Here is a 15,918-nt window from a genome sequence, read left to right as displayed (position 1 = left end):
ATCTCGTATGTGTATTCGACCTCATTTCATCACCAGTGGCTCAAAGGATACCTATCAGGAAGAACAACACAGTTACAGTTTGATGTGCAGTTGGACGTGTTGCTTGTTAGACGGCACATTTTTCATTTTTTTTCTATTAGATTTGTGTGAGATTTCAGTGTGGTGTGAATGTGTTTATTACTGCAATACATTTATGAAATGTCCTGAAAGGTTTGGATGGACTAAGAAAATGTTTGAGCTGTTCATGAGGTGGTCAACTTGTAAGATTTGTCCCACATGCAGCTGTTTCTCACTGTTTTTAATTTGCATTTGTCTTGGTGGACTTTGATGCAGAGACTTAGTATGCGACACCATAATCCACCTAAACATAAATAAAACTATGTCAACAAATATTTTCACCTTATCACAAGCCCCCTTTTCTCTTTGCAGGTCTGGTTGGGTGTTTCTTTCTGGACTGCCACTCACCTCGTGGAGTCCTGAGTTGGACAAGATGGTGGAGCAGTTGCAGGTGCAGAACCTCAAACTTCAATATCTCAATACCTTCCTACAGTAGATGTGAAACAACCACACACCTTTGTTGTTATGTGTTCTTATTGTCTTAAGGCCAAAATAATACAAAAAAAACCTTGGAAAAAAAATGTGAAAATATGCACTGAAACAAACAAACAAACAACAGTGGTAGACATAATTATCTTCATAGTGCCCGCTTATCACCCTCATGACGTGAAAGCCAGCATGAATACACTTCTCTGATTTTCATTGTGCTGGAAAGGAAGATGTTTCTTAAAGAGTAGCTGGAACGTTCCCTGCCTTCCGAATCGCTTACTATGTATTCCCTGTTAGGTACTGCAGCTACCCTTAAAAAGTGTGTACTGTTGCATGTAGTATGCATACAGCTGGGATATACTACTTCATTGTAGAAAGACTCCTTGACCTTTGACCCTCTTGTTCATATCTGTCACGATCTGTAGCGCGACACGAGAAGTAAAAAGAAAAAGGATGTGATTTGGAACGTGTACACAATGCCTCTTCTTATTCTTTCATCTCCTTCTTCCTTTTGCAGGCGGAGCATTAGCGCCACCAACTGTGGGACATCCTGGTACTTTTGTTACACTGCTTTCAGCATGCTGCGTTTAAGGGACATTTTTCTGGCGTAGTAAACAGTACGTTAATATGGATATTGGAATGCACGGTGCGTCTTCAGTGATTCTGACTTTGAACTCAGTCTCATATTCATCTGCCATCAGATGACCTGCCGTCAGTGTGTTGTTTTTGTTGATGGTTGAACCTCCTAAACAATACTGTGGAGATGTGGCCGTAGATATGGCTGTGATAACTGAATGGAATTTATGCATGGCTGATAACTTTAATCTTCTCTAAACCACAAATATAGGCTTAACTCAAGCAGAAAGGTCATTTCATACCCAGTCACAGTAAAGGCTAATTAGACTAATGCATAATGACAGTCGAGCTCAAAAGCATGGGAGTGAAGTCTACTTATGGCCTTTGTTGAAATGTCTCTCTCTCTCTCTCGCTCTCTGATTCCATCTCGACTGTTTCTGTCTTCACTCTGCAGAAGAACCATTCCTCTTTCCCTTCATTTGTTGTCCTGCATCCGAAAGCCAGTCTGTTCAGATCCTCTTGTGGATGGTGAGTGAGAGTCTGCTCTGTGTGGACCTGAATGATGAAGTACCTCACCGCTGGGGTCAACTATGGCGGCCATGTCACAGATGATGGGGACAGACGTCGTTTAAGAACATTCGCCAATTCTGTGACGCTGACGCAAACCAGCCCTTCTTCAAGAAAGACATTGAAGTCACACACACACATAAATATATTTTAAATTGAGCTGCACGTTCAAACTGTCATTTTTTTTTGAAGACCTGGTTTGAAGGTGCTTTAATTCAGTATACAGTGCTTCACTTTAAATAAATAAAACTATGTATTTAGGTCCAAATCTATACAGCCCACATCTATTCTGAGGAGGCGCACTGCGGCTGCACTAAACTGTCAGAGGTCGTTTCAGCCCCCCTGCTGAAAGCCCTCACGGTCGCAGAGCACCAGCACCACCAAGTGGACATTCGCAGTATTACAGCCTGGGAACTATAGACACGGTGGCGCCCTGATGAACACCGACAGGAAGACTTAGTGCTGGCTTTTTTCCCCCATCTAGTCACTTACACAGATACACACAGGAAGTTGTGTCCACTCTCTCCATTTCTAAACATTCTAAACAGCCACTGAGAAAATTTCAGGTCGTAGCCTCGTGACAGCAGATGAAAAGCACTTCCTTACAAACGTCCACATGAAATTCAGTTGGCAGATTTTTTTTTGTATCAGTTGATCCTGCAGTCATGACATGAATGCGGTGTGAGACCATGTTAATATTCTAGCTAATAAAACACCTCATAATCTTTCACGTCATAATATTTCAGGAGACATGGCGACTACTTATTCATTTGAATTACTTATTAAATTATTTATTGATTTGAATAGTCTAAATATTTTAACCCTACCAGAACAAAATAAATAAAAAAAGATTAAATCGGAAGAATGTCAGTCATCCAGGTGAAGAGATATTATCTTAAATTCTTCATGCTTGACAGATGTGTTTTGCTGTTAACCTGCGGCTGAGAAGGATGGAGACAAATGTGACTCGTCTTGTACACAAGAAGTTGCCAAAGGGATTTTTTTTAATTTTTTTTATCTGGAGAGCATCACACACTGAATCTGCATGTTTAATGGATCTCTTTGTTCTGGTTACTATCTTTCGCCTTTATGTGTTAAAACCTGAACTTCTTTGTTTTACATGACAGGTAATGAAGAAACGGTGGATAATATCAAAATGGAACATTTGCAAACATATATTCACGTAAGTGTAAAATTCAAAGGGTTTAAAGTTGTTCTTGATTGAAATAAAAAACAACATATCAATAATTTACAAAATGTGGAGTACTGTTGAGTGATGTGATTGCATCTTTGAGAACTGCCAACCGTACCCAGAGTGGCACAGACCATATGTTCTGTTTTTGCTTTAACTTTCTCCTACATTTCAAAAACAAATAAATCACTTTGTAATTCCACACTCAGATGAGACGGATTCGATTCCACTGTAAATTGGGGTTAAGGTGACGGACTGCCAACTAAAACTGTGTGTGTGTGTGTGTGTGTGTGTGTGTGTGTGTGTGTGTGTGTGTGTGTGTGTGTGTGTGTGTGTGTGTGTGTGTGTGTGTGTGTGTGTGTGTGTGTGTGTGTGTGTGTGTGTGTGTTAGTTCATCCCTGGTGGAGCTGGAGAAAATGATCAAAGGCTTGGTGGTGATGTCATCCAGTGCAGGAGTCCTTTCACTGCATCTGTGACGCACAATGTTGTGCAAGAAGGTGCCAGACCCTCACTAGACACACACACACACACACACACACACATACATACAGATACAGAGCACGGACATATTCCTCTAATACCATCCTCTAAATCTTTCAAGGCTGCAAGTGCCTTTGTGTCTTGACTCATTCTTTTCCAAATCTCAAAATATAATTCTCAATTTTTCACTTCCCCAGGCTGCTTCTTTTCTTTTAAGTTTTTTTTTTTTTTTTTTTTTTTTCACCTCATAAAGCGAGCAGAGACCATCTTGGAATGAAGAAGTGCTGGGATCAATAATATTGAAACAGCTGGTCTTTGCAGAATGAGTCCTGAACAAAAGGAGACTAAAAAGCCAATGCTGAGTCTGGATTAAAACTATCAAGAACCACTTTCACTTCCTATTAAGCCTTTTTGAGCTTCTGATTTTTTTCATTTTCAACACACTTGATCACTGAACATCCACTCATACGTTAGTTTATAAATAAGCAGGACTCTTTCTTGACCGATGGTTGGGATTGTAATCAACACTCATATTTTCTCCTGCCTTCAGCCAAACAAATGGCTGCCTGTCTTTGTACTGAATCACTGGTCTGTTATTAAAGGTGCATTTATCCATCAGTCTGCGTGGCTGCACAGAGACACACCTATTGTTCCTGTCTCACACACACACACACACACACACACACACACACACACACACACACACACACACACACACACACACACACACACACACACACACACACACACAGTGACGGGGCTCTGGCACCGTTCCAGCTGTGATCCTGTACGAGCGCTCCACTCTGGCTTCATTATCACTGGACCTCTCTTTACAGTGGGGAGAGAACACAGGGTGCTGGCAGCCTGGGTCAAAGGGCTTGAAAAGATTCTGGCTACAACTTAGTGTGTGTGTGTGTGTGTGTGTGTGTGTGTGTGTGTGTGTGTGTGTGTGTGTGTGTGTGTGTGTGTGTGTGTGTGTGTGTGTGTGTGTGTGTGTGTCCACTGAGCAGGGGTCATTCAGGGCAGTTTGTGTTTCTATCCAAGTGTCTGATTCTGTCCTCGTTATGAGCCGTGCATGAACGCATGCATGCAGATGTGTGTGTGTGTGTGTGTGTGTACTGTATGTAAGTGTGTTTATTTGTGAGTGGCTGTTCATCAGGTGGAGCATACCTCGGCCCTCAGTGGCTGAACAAAGCCCGTGTCTGTGGACAAATCGCAGTGTAAGAAGCAAAGTAAACCTTCCAAGGCCTGCTCCACTTTCCTAAAAAGACCCTGAGCTCATTGTGCTCTCGCCTGCGGCTTATTACTGCTGGATGTGCTGAATGTGTGTGTGTATGTGTGTGTGTGTGTGTATCTATTTCCTTTTATAGGAGTATTGGATAGCTATTAGCACTGCTGCCTCCAGCTGACCGTCTCTATTCTACCGACCAAATGTAAAGAGAGCAGTCTGGTTTTTTGTCTCTCATTTTTAAGTTTATTTTACATTCATCTATACCCCATCTTTTCTCATTTTACAATGCTGCGCATCTTCTGCCTCATCTAGTCTAAACAACCCATCACAGGCTCTCTGTCCTCCTTATTTTCCCTTCCCTCCCATTCCTCTCCTCTCCTCTCCGCTCCTCTTTTCCATGGCAGCCTCTCATTAGTTCTGAGCTCACAGACTTTGTGGCTTTAATTTATGTCTCCGGACATTTTGTATCTGGCTTCCACACATTGCTTTGGTGTATTTGTGTGTTCAGTAGTTTTATAACGTTCCCACTGTAGGTCATGTCTGTATTGCATGTATAGGTGCTTTCATCCCTCTGATCAACACGTGTTATGTCATTAACTCTGTGTATGTGTCCAGTCCTGTTAGGAAGCACCAGCAAACCTCTATTGCACTTTCACACCATCACTTTTTAAGTGTATGTCAGGCTTCACTGACCAGGAAACTGGGCGGCGACACTGCACATCACACAGCGTCAACAGGAACAATTCTGTTTACTGGTAATTTCAAATATCAGAACCATTGAGGGATTTTTGAGTTTTTGAGCATTGAGTGTTGTGCACCTCTCGGGCCAAAAAGAGTGCAGGTGCACTCAGATTCTATGTCAGCGTTGGGTGGAAGTTGTAGGCTTAATTTATTGTGCTAATAATGTTGCTTCTACATGTGGAATTATTATTTTTTTCTATTAGATTAAGAAAGATTTACCAACTCCTCTGTTGTGTTGTGACAGTAGCAGAAACAAGAAGGGAGCTGGAGACCATAAATGAATATAAATCAAAATGCAAAACACTAACAAGCACTAAAAGTTAAGTTACTCTGAACCCAAACGACAACAAGCACTGCGTCTACTGTCGGACTTCAGTACTTGAATACATCTGTTGAAACCTCGAGCCCCCTCAGCAGGATGCTGTTTGGCCTGTACAGGAAATGTCAAGGTCAACGAGTATGTATGAGAGCTGCCATGTGCCGGATGGAGTCTAGTGTGTCCGGGTGTGCACTTACAGCTGTGGTAACCCCCGAGGCGAAAATGTGTCTATCAGTCACCACCTGTAGTGCTTAAAGCAAGCTTAACTTTTTCACACAGTACTTTAATGTCAGTTATTATTGCCGCAGAGGGCGAGCATATGGCTATTTCCTGCAGGCAGGCCTGATGAGTATGAAACTTGCAAAAGTACCAGTAAAGATTCATTAATTTCTGGCCAACACGAATTACCTCTTTCCTTGATTTGACACGCCCACAATGCTAGAAATTTGAAACACTCGCATGCAAACAATGCAGTTAATCAAGGTGAGGTAAAGGATAATTTCATGCTAATATGCCTTTCTCCCGGGCTGAAAGGGAGAACAGAGGGAGGCAGTGACTGAAGGAAGAAATGAACCCTTTCAAACAAATGAATTCTAATGAAGCTTCACAGGCGAGACGTTTGGAGTCGGTCAGCGTTGTGAGAGAGAGAAGGCCCGGACTTCCCCACTGGAAAGGACTCAGACCAAACTCCTGAAAGGGAGGGAGAGAAAAACAAGAGAAGGACCCTGGAGAAAGTGAGCTGGGAGGGAAGAATGATCTAGTAATGAGAGGGGGGGGAGTTCAAGGTTGTATTCAGACTTAAGGATTGTCCCCCTGAAAGACCGAAACACAGATTTCCTCGGGGTTTAAGAGCCTCTTTATCAGACCCAGGTCTCTCTCTCTCTCTGTGTGTGTGTGTGTGTGTGTGTGTGTGTGTGTGTGTGTGTGTGTGTGTGTGTGTGTGTGTGTGTGTGTGTGTGTGTGTGTGTGTGTGTGTGTACACTGGTGGTCTCATTGAGTGGGACATGAAGGGAGTTTTATCCACAGTCCAATAATACTCTATATTCTGTAGCTCATAGAATATTGAGACATATTTGCAATGTTTTAAATCATTTTGTTAGAGTTGCTTTTCACTCTCCAAGTGTTGTAGAAAATAATCACCCTCTATACCCCCCAAAAAAGCTGTTGCTAGATCAGCTGTGTTTAAAGTTCTCGTTCGTGAACAAAATGCCAATCGATTGGGAGTTACAAACTTGTTCATATACGAGATTTCTTCGAACTAGATTTTCTGGAGGCCTGTAAATCCCTGTTTGCAAATGCTTTATCACTTAAGAGGAAAAGCAGGGTGATGGTCTGAGTCTCTTCCTAAATGCATGTAGCATTCAGCAAGAGACTGCTGGCGGGCATTTATGGGTCTGCGTCACCTGTTGCTGCAGAGTTTACACCATTATACGTTCAGGCTATTTAACGTACTTCCTGAGTTCTATATAATTCACTGAAATAATTGCTCAGTGATAGTGGTACAACTCTGTCAAGTGTCTTTTCTCAAATGTGGTATTGTCCTCTTTTTTTTCTTCTTGTTTTTCTGTTTTTTTGTGTGTACCTGCTGCAGTTTAGTCATTCGGCCACTGGGTGACGACCTCGGACAATTTGGTCAAGTTGACAAATACAAAGATACCGGTAAAAAAAAAAAAAAAACGTTTACAGATTTAGTTCTACGGCCGTTTTCAACATAATTCCATGTATAGGGTGCATATCCACACAGTGAAGCAAATATGGTTTAATTTCCTGTGCTGTATTTTTAAATATTCATATGACCTAATAAACCGTGGCAAACATGAAATGTATACGAATGTGTGCATTACCACCGTGTAAAGTTTCGTCCAGTACAGCGTAGAGCAAAAAAAATAAATAAACACGCAGAACCAAGGAATCCCTCTTCCAAATGCCCCTGGAGATGAACACGATATATATCTGGGTCACATTTCACTCCCGGATCACAAACACCTCGCCTACGTAAGCGACGTGTCACGGCGCTCTCGTGACAGAGCACGCATCACGCTCTGGGGGGGGGGGGGGGGGGGGTTACCCAGGAAACCAATCGTTTCCATGGTGACAAGCACACTCAAGCCCACCGGTTTGACCGCAAGGATGTGAAAAAGAAACACGAGAGAGAAAAGTATCGTAGCTATCGTAAAGAATTTCTTCCCGTACAAGTTTTTTGTTGTTGTTGTTGTTGTTGTTGTCCGTTAACAGCTGGCGGAGCGGAACCGTAAAACGTTTCAATAAACACTTTTGAGTTGGAGCATTTCAGCTCGTGAGGACTGCGCTCGTCATGGAAGGTAACGAAGCAAAACAACAACAAAAAGTTATCAAACGAGCTACCGTTGTTTTGAGATAGTCTGTAACACCCAGGAGCCACTCTTAACTTTTCACGTCAAGGTTTAACCCAAACACAAGTTTCGATAGTTGATAAAGTTGCTTGTGCTATAACTATTTAAAATAAATAAATAGTCATAGCAGCTATTGTGATAAAAAAAAAATAATAATAATAATAACGCCTTAACAACAGTTCTGTTAATAAGGTTAAAGTTTGAAATGATAAATTACTGTCTCTTGTTATTGCAATTACAGTGTGCTGTGTGTGTGTTTGTCTCCGTCTGTCCTCACATGCCTCCACAGCTACAGAGAATGAGGAAAGCTTGGAGGAGGAGGAGGCTTTGGACACAATAGAAGAGGAATACTCTCCGCCCATCCGTCAGGTAAAGATGGATCATTGATTTTGAACTTGACTTTTTCTTCAATCACTGAGAGTTGTCCACAGATGCCAAGCCCGCCATTTAACAAACTTTCTCCACCCCTTCTCACCACGGACCCCTCCTTTCATCTCTCCATCCGCGGGAAGTTGCTCATCCGTTGTGTGTGTCTTTCTGGTGTGACCAAAGAGTCGTGGACGGAGGAGAATAAAAAGGCGCTGGATTCATTTATTGAGGACACTTCTATCACAGCCATGTTGGTCTACGTAGACTCCTCCCTGGGGCTGCGGGTGGAGTACCACATGACTTTACCGGTACATCACACTTTCTTCTCCACTTTCTTTCACTGTATTTATTAGAATTTGGTAGATTAATATAAAGGCAGGCTGCCAGCAGTCGGGGAAAATAACATTTGCTCAAGTACTGAACTCGAGTACAATTTTGAATTCGGTTTTCTTTACTTATTTCCGTTTGGTGCTACTTTCCACTTACACTTTACCACATTTCACAGGGCAATATTTACACATTAGATAATATGAGAAGCTTTTAAGACCAATTCACAGATTTGTATTTCTTAACTTCTCACATGGTTTCATTTCAATAAATGTTCACATGATCCAATATTTCACCCAAAAAGTCAGATTCATCTGATCTAATGGAGTATTTTACTGTATTCTTACTTTTACTTAAGTAAAGGATCTAAGTGGTACTTCTACCACTGGATACTTGCACAAGAAAGTATTCCCGCGCCTTTGTTTTTGTTTTTTGAACTGTCAGGTCTTTTCAATCAAGATTTGTAATATCATGTGACATCACAAGTTGTGCTGAAAAAATACATTAATTGCTTGTACCTCACAGTACTAATTTCATTTTAAACTTCGATTTAATAAGAGGAATTAACCAGCTGTAAAAAGGAACAAAAGGCCAAGACACCACACGGTTAAGCAGCATTGTCCACCTTGTCTGAGGAGCTGTAGTGCTCTCTTCTCCTCCCTTTATGTTTTATCTGTTAATTCAACTCCCTCTCTGTGTTCTTTTTCTGTCTCTATTCACCACTGCATCTCAAAATTCGTCTTTTAGGGTGAGGTGGTAGAGGATCTGGCCTATTTTATTCGCCTACCGGGAGCCGCAATCACAGAAGAAACGTTTGATTCTACCATACAGTTCGGCACAGTGCGGGCCAACACCATCAAGAGGCTGCTTTATGATATGACCTGTTTGCATGCCCCCCCGATCGCTTTGAACACCCACAGGGAGAAGAGCATCATGGGAAAATATACCACCAACATGCACTGCTACCTTTCCAGCCTTACAGGTGGGTGCTTCGGAGGAAAAGAAAGGCAGTTCACTGTTCCAACACTTATACTAATACTAACATTTTATAACTTTGATCTTCAATGATTAGTGAAGGTACAGAACTTTCTGGTTTGACTATATTATAGCCTACATACTGTAGTCTCAGTGGGCAGCAGAAAAATAACACCAGTCGTTGCTGTTGTAGACTTCTTCCCATTTGTCCTTGCGTCTGTTGATTAAATAGTTTTAGTATTTTTTTTTAATATTTGTCAGCCTGTTTACCTCGTCTGTAATTTCTGACACACATCTGCGGCAGAGACATGATAATGTCAGGTGTAAACAGCCTACATAGAGTTGTCCTTTTCTGATCAGATCAGCCGGGACGCACGGTAATGCCAGGTCTGAAGAGGCTATATGATTGCAAATCGCGGCTTTACATTTTAAAGGTATTTTTATGGGTCATGGTATACAGATTGCACTACACCAGGGCCATGCGGTAGAAATCATAAAAAACTTAAGACACATGTTGCAGTTGACTTCAATTGATGCGTTGTGTACAAGATGGCCATCATAACTAGCTGAAAGTTTCTCAGAGCCACATGCTGCAGTGTAATGTTTTATTTATGTAGGGTTTTTTTTTTCCATCTTGAACAGATGATGTATATCAGAGATCTGGCAAAAGAGTTCTTTACATCCCAATGGAAGGCCTACAGTGCAGTCCTGAGGAGGCCATCAAGGACCTTAAGCTGGTCCAGAGAATGGAGAGTAAGTTTGAGGAGCTCTTTCTGTGTATGTCAGGAGGTGATGGGGGTGGTTTTCTCGTTCCTCCTGTTTCTGTGGAGTCTGTCAGAAAGGTCACACTCACTTTTGCTCTGTGACTTTTTGCTCAAAACTAAATTGAAACTGTGGCATTGCCATTTTGTCTCCGACTGTATTTTATTTATGAGTTACTGGGTTCCTAAACTCACTTGCCTCAGTCCAACTTCTTATTGTTTTTGTCTTCTGCACTTTGTATACACATCATCTTTTAATTTGAACTCCTTCCTCTCCTCAAAGTCATACTTTCATTTCAACACTCCCTCAGTCCTTCTTGTGGTTTTCATTGAATACCATTTATTGCACTTCTTTTCTCCCTCTAACCTACATGTGTTCCCCTTTTTCCTCCACTCACTTGTTCTCCTTTTTTTTTAGTTGTTATGATCGACTGGACTGATCAGATTAAGGAGCTACTTAATGCCCATGAAATAATGAAGATGAGGGACAACTGTGGTCCGCTGCAGGAGATAGCCCTCTGGGAGAGTCGCTCTGCCAAACTGTTGGACATCAGCCAGCAGCTGCAAAAGCCGGGGGTCAGGCACATCCAGAAAATCCTTCAACTTTCCAAGTCTCTGTATGTGACGCGCTTTTGCAAACTTGCCGAGGAAATACAGGTATGGGAAGTCTGCAAAAAAAAAAAATCATCTCAACCACTGTATAATACAATTAATGTCACTATTTAAATCAAAGAACAACACTAAGTATTGCTCCAAAAGGTTTTAATTTAGAGTAAGCAAAGATATGCATACCCTGACGGAGTATGGTAAAGTAGTATTACATTTACCCCACCAGCCTTGATGAATTTTTCTTTCCTCACAGATTGGAGCGCTGCTCACTGGTGCGCCTCATTATTGCATCTATTTTACTTAATAGTTTATTAATTAGAAAGTGGAACATTTTGACATGAAATCTTTTATTAATCATGACTGAAGCGCAATAATGATATTAATCGCCCTTTTTCCTTGTTATGTGTCTGCTACCCAGGATTGCGCTCTGCAGGCCCAATCAAACCTGTCATTCCTCTCCATACTGAAGGAGGCCTGTGAAGAGCTGACCAAGCTCAAGCCGAACCAAGTTGCCGCTAAACTGCCAACTATTCTCAGTCTCATTCGCATCGTCTGGAGCAACTCCAGTTACTACAACACCAAGGGGGGGATCAGCGGTCTGTTCCGCCAGGTACCTGTATAAGACTACATCAGAGTAATGCCTCGGACACACTTCCTGCATGGTGTGTGCGTGCGTCATGGCTACCTCGTGTCTGCTGCGGTGCTGCTACTGCCAGCCCTATCTTTCTACATTGAATTTCCCGTTAATAAGAGAGATATAGATTTGTATTATTGACATGATATAGTTGCAGCCTTTATTGCTACAGCCGCTACGACCATATAATGCACATGATCGCAGATCGTTTCCGGCGAGACGCTAGAACTGTAGATGACACGGCGCAGCAGCAACGTGCAACACGCGTGTCTCACACAGACACCACGCTGGCAGAGTGTCTGAGGGGCAACGGGGTGTAGTGCACTCACACCACTCACACTAGGTTTCTTTAATTGACCTGCTTTTTTTCTGTCCCTCTGCTACTTGAATAACTGTTTTAGACTTGCAATTTGAACATAAATAATAGATGTGCTGTGAAAGTAATTATGTCTTCCACAGAGAAGTCAGTGGGGCACAATAACAGATATGCTTTAGCTGTGAGAGAAACCGTACAGTTGGGAAAAAGAAAAAAAAAAGTACAGTTGGTTTAGGCTGTGTTGTTACAATAAGGCACAAAGATCAGTCCGACTCATCCGGGATGTTCAGACATCAGAGTCATTACACCCTGAGACTCAGCGCACCAAACACCTAATCACTGATTTTATTTCAATTGGCAGCTTAACAGGCAAAGGGGTAAATGATTTAGAAAATAACACTGTTCTAACTCAACATCATATGGTGCTCCTTTGAATTACTTGTTCTTTTGTCACACGGCAACACAATGTCTGGTTCAATATCATTTTCCAATCACTGCAGTCTACAGGGCAGAGGCTCTTCACCAGCGTACGGCGGATAAAACAAAGAAAGAGGAGAGAAACTAATGACCCTGCTTAGTGCTAACTGTTGTAGTGACCATTCTGCTGTCAACTGTCTCTAATATCTGTGTTCCCTTTACAAGAAGTCTTATTTGCCTCCTTCACATCTGGCCAAGATACATTGAACCATGTCTGTTTTTGCACCAAGATAGAGTGAAAAAGAGCCTTAAAGGTAGTTGCCCAATACGTCGTATTTGTAACAAGTGTTTCTTTTTTCTGCTGTGTTTTTTCTGCAGGTGACCAATGATATAATCAACCTGTGCACCCAAAGCATCTCTCTGGACAGAATTTTTGAGGGCCATGTGTCAGCCAGCAAACAGATCCTGAATGACTGTATGGTGTGCTGCCTGTCCTGGAAGGAACGTTACCTGCACGTTTCACAGTTTCACCGCAAGTACGAGACATTTCCCTCCAAACACAGTCTTCAGCCCACTTTTAAAGTCTTAAGTCTCTCATTTCCAAAGCAAAAGTCTTTCATTTCAGATATTATAAATAAGTGTAACATTGAATAGATGCTTAGTCGAGGCAGAGCTTTGAGGTTGGGCTGAGTTTAATTGTGCTCAAATAAATAGACCCTTGAAAAGCATGGTTAAACATAAAAGCTTTCATTTGAAGGGTTTAGGCACAACTAAACTCTGTTTCACATTCGCATAATTCAACCGGGGAACAATAAGCAAACCAACTTCAAAGCCGTATGTTGTTTTGTGTGTCAATAGGACTCAATCAATCAATCAATTAGTGGATGGCTGTATTTCACTCTAATAACCTGATTTTTGTTTTTGAGCCACTTGACAATTATGAGACCTCTGTAAATGCAGTTGAAAAATACTGAAGTGCTCATCGGACGGACTTCTTCACCCACTGTGCTGTCAGTGAATCATTTCATCTCTGTTTCCATCTCTCCATCCCCTTTCCCCTTCTCTGTCCTTCTTTTTTTATCCCCCTTGTTTCTACTTCAGGTATTCTCCACACGGCTGGGGCCTAGACCAAACAAAGTTTTTTGTGGTGATTGACGCTTTCATTCAGAGGCTCAGAAACCTGCTTGAGGTGAACTTTTCTGTCAGTCACACCTACAGACACATTAGCACAGGAACATTTGCACACTATATTTGTGGATTCCTGATGTTTAAATCCACGTCAGACCAAGCAACTACCCCTGTAAACAATACAAGAGTTCTTTAGGATAAAGTACTACTAGATGCTGAGAGTTTTTAACAGTTTTTAATTTTGCCGTTGAATTATCATGTGAACCCTCCTATGAAAAAGAACAATACTAAAGAGGGATGTTTACAAGTGGAATGGTGCCTCATGGTGCTCTCAGGCGCTTCCAGTAGCTCCTCAGTCAGATCTATTCCATCGAGACAAGTCAGGTTACTGTAAAATGGACGTTATCCAGTCAGACGTTATTCTTTACTTTCGGTGAGTCTTTAGCTGCACTGAAGTTGTTAACGCTACTTACTTTGTCAGCATTTCAGCCCTAACACATTCAGAACAGAAATTGTTTGTATCTCCACATCATCTCAAACACTTGCCATCATATAGTGAAGTCTAGATCATTTATATGACAAAAATGGCCTCTGACAGCTATTTGTGGATATCATCCTCTCTGAATCAATGGGACTTGACCTCCAACATAACAAATCTTTTTTTTTTTTTTTTTTTTTTTAATGTGTTGACACGGTCTGTATTGTTTGCTATTTAGGTTTTTATTTTCTCTTGTCTTGTCTCAGGTATGTGACTGCCAACAACAGTTTTGCCGTTGGGAGGACGGTGAGCAGCGGCCGTTGCCATGCTTCGATGAATGCCAGGGGCCAGAGTTCGGCCGCACCCTCCTGAAGATAGAAGGCAACTTCCATCATGGCCTGCAGAGATTGCGCTCTGTTGACAAGGGCATCCTTCAGGTCAACAATACCACATGGTGCACCGAATTCCAAAGGTGGATCTATTGATATTAACACATTCAAGTTAAGATTGAATGTAATAGTTTGACAGTATTTTTCATATTTTGTGTGTCAAAGCCATGGGATATATATTATCGCCATGCATCTGCAGTCTACCTCACTATTCACTACATAACATAAATACAAAACAGTTTGGTTACCAGGGTAAGCTGGGTTCTCATTATGGGAAGCACATTCTAGCGTGACCAATCAAGGAAGCTCCACTTCCGCCACATCTGCTGAGAGACTGATCTGAGCTCCTCTTTGGCTCCAGCTTCTGTGGATATAAGTGTCAGTGTGTTTATGTGTGTCTGCACCTCTCGTTTTAGTATGCTTTTGTTATATATCGAGTGTTTTCATGTGTAGATATGTTCTTGTCTTTCTTTGTGTCTGTGTGTGTTTGTGCACAGGTTTTGTGCATTGGTAAAAGATCTGGAAATGATGGCGCAGAACCTCATCAATTCAGAGTTCAAGACTGTGAACACACGTGACGAAGGAGTTCGGCTTCTGGATATTTTAAGGCCTATGTCCAATCGCGAGGTGCCTCTCACAAACACACACATTTGAGTTCTCAGGTTTCCTCCTAACCCTTACAACCCAATGAACGCAAAGTGTGTCCAATTCTCCCCCCTTCTTCTTGGTTGAATATCGCAGTGGGTATTAATCACAGAGAGATATATCCTTTCAAACTGCACAACTCAAAGCTTTCCAGAAACGTCAGAGCCTCGTCTGTGTGACGAAACGTTGCAGACATAATCGAAGTTTAAGCGTCATTGTTACACTCTGAAGCGCCACGTCCATCTCCCACAAACATGGTTCAGACATTGCCAGATTCTTGACAATCTCCTCTACACAACTATAAAAAGATTTCTCTATTGACAATATTTTCTGGTGAGATACATTTAAAAACATAACAATTTAAAAGACTAATGTAAAAATCTCTAAGGATTATTCAATTATATGAGGAAAGATCGGAATAGCCGAGACTGTCCTGAAAAAAAACAAGATATAGCATAAATGGCGAGCTCCAACAATGACCAAGATATGAGCTTCAAAGTAAAGGTAGTGAAATTACCCTGAAAATAGCCAATGGTTCAAAGGGTTACCCACTTACTAAATATGCATTCATGAATTTAGCACATTCTGTGGCATTTTACTGATTAAATCTTTACAGTTTAGATATATAAATAGGTTCGTATTTGGATGCCGATGGTCTCTGACATTTCCCACATTAGGCTTGGTGTGCACTTTCCCTTGTTATATTATATTGGGAACACCCAGAATTGTCTCAGTTCTCAGTGTAAGTAGCATTCAGTACAAAGCTCACGCTCTTAATTCTATGTTTACTTTACTGCTAAACTCTGATCTTTCACCTGTCTGTCTTCTCTCACTGTCACATAATTC

At 41.6% G+C, this 15,918-nt stretch overlaps 1 protein-coding gene and 1 long non-coding RNA gene across 2 annotated transcripts in view; both read left to right on the top strand.

Moving 5' to 3' along the window:
- The first annotated feature begins 428 nt into the window (after positions 1–428).
- LOC138630070 (uncharacterized) lies at positions 429–1,816 on the top strand. The gene is made up of 3 exons (XR_011311613.1): positions 429–508; positions 1,064–1,163; positions 1,577–1,816. It is a non-coding gene; the product is annotated as an uncharacterized lncRNA (long non-coding RNA).
- A 6,086-nt stretch (positions 1,817–7,902) lies between these two features.
- The window catches only part of dnah2 (dynein, axonemal, heavy chain 2), a 63,036-nt gene continuing 55,020 nt past the window's right edge, over positions 7,903–15,918 (top strand). Inside the window, exons 1-11 of the mRNA XM_069714173.1 lie at positions 7,903–7,973; positions 8,314–8,393; positions 8,537–8,701; positions 9,468–9,702; positions 10,338–10,448; positions 10,875–11,113; positions 11,484–11,675; positions 12,811–12,968; positions 13,534–13,621; positions 14,305–14,510; positions 14,925–15,054. Of these exons, the coding sequence (XP_069570274.1) occupies positions 7,967–7,973; positions 8,314–8,393; positions 8,537–8,701; positions 9,468–9,702; positions 10,338–10,448; positions 10,875–11,113; positions 11,484–11,675; positions 12,811–12,968; positions 13,534–13,621; positions 14,305–14,510; positions 14,925–15,054 (1,611 nt within the window). The 5' untranslated portion in view covers positions 7,903–7,966. The remainder of the gene's footprint in view (positions 7,974–8,313; positions 8,394–8,536; positions 8,702–9,467; positions 9,703–10,337; positions 10,449–10,874; positions 11,114–11,483; positions 11,676–12,810; positions 12,969–13,533; positions 13,622–14,304; positions 14,511–14,924; positions 15,055–15,918) is intronic.

Source organism: Brachyistius frenatus, unplaced genomic scaffold (assembly GCF_029030835.1).
Source record: "Brachyistius frenatus isolate BFR_SWC_R1_liver_20210118 unplaced genomic scaffold, ASM2903083v1 Contig_127, whole genome shotgun sequence".
Lineage (NCBI taxonomy): Eukaryota > Metazoa > Chordata > Actinopteri > Embiotocidae > Brachyistius > Brachyistius frenatus.
This window is presented reverse-complemented; position numbering and strand designations above follow the sequence as displayed.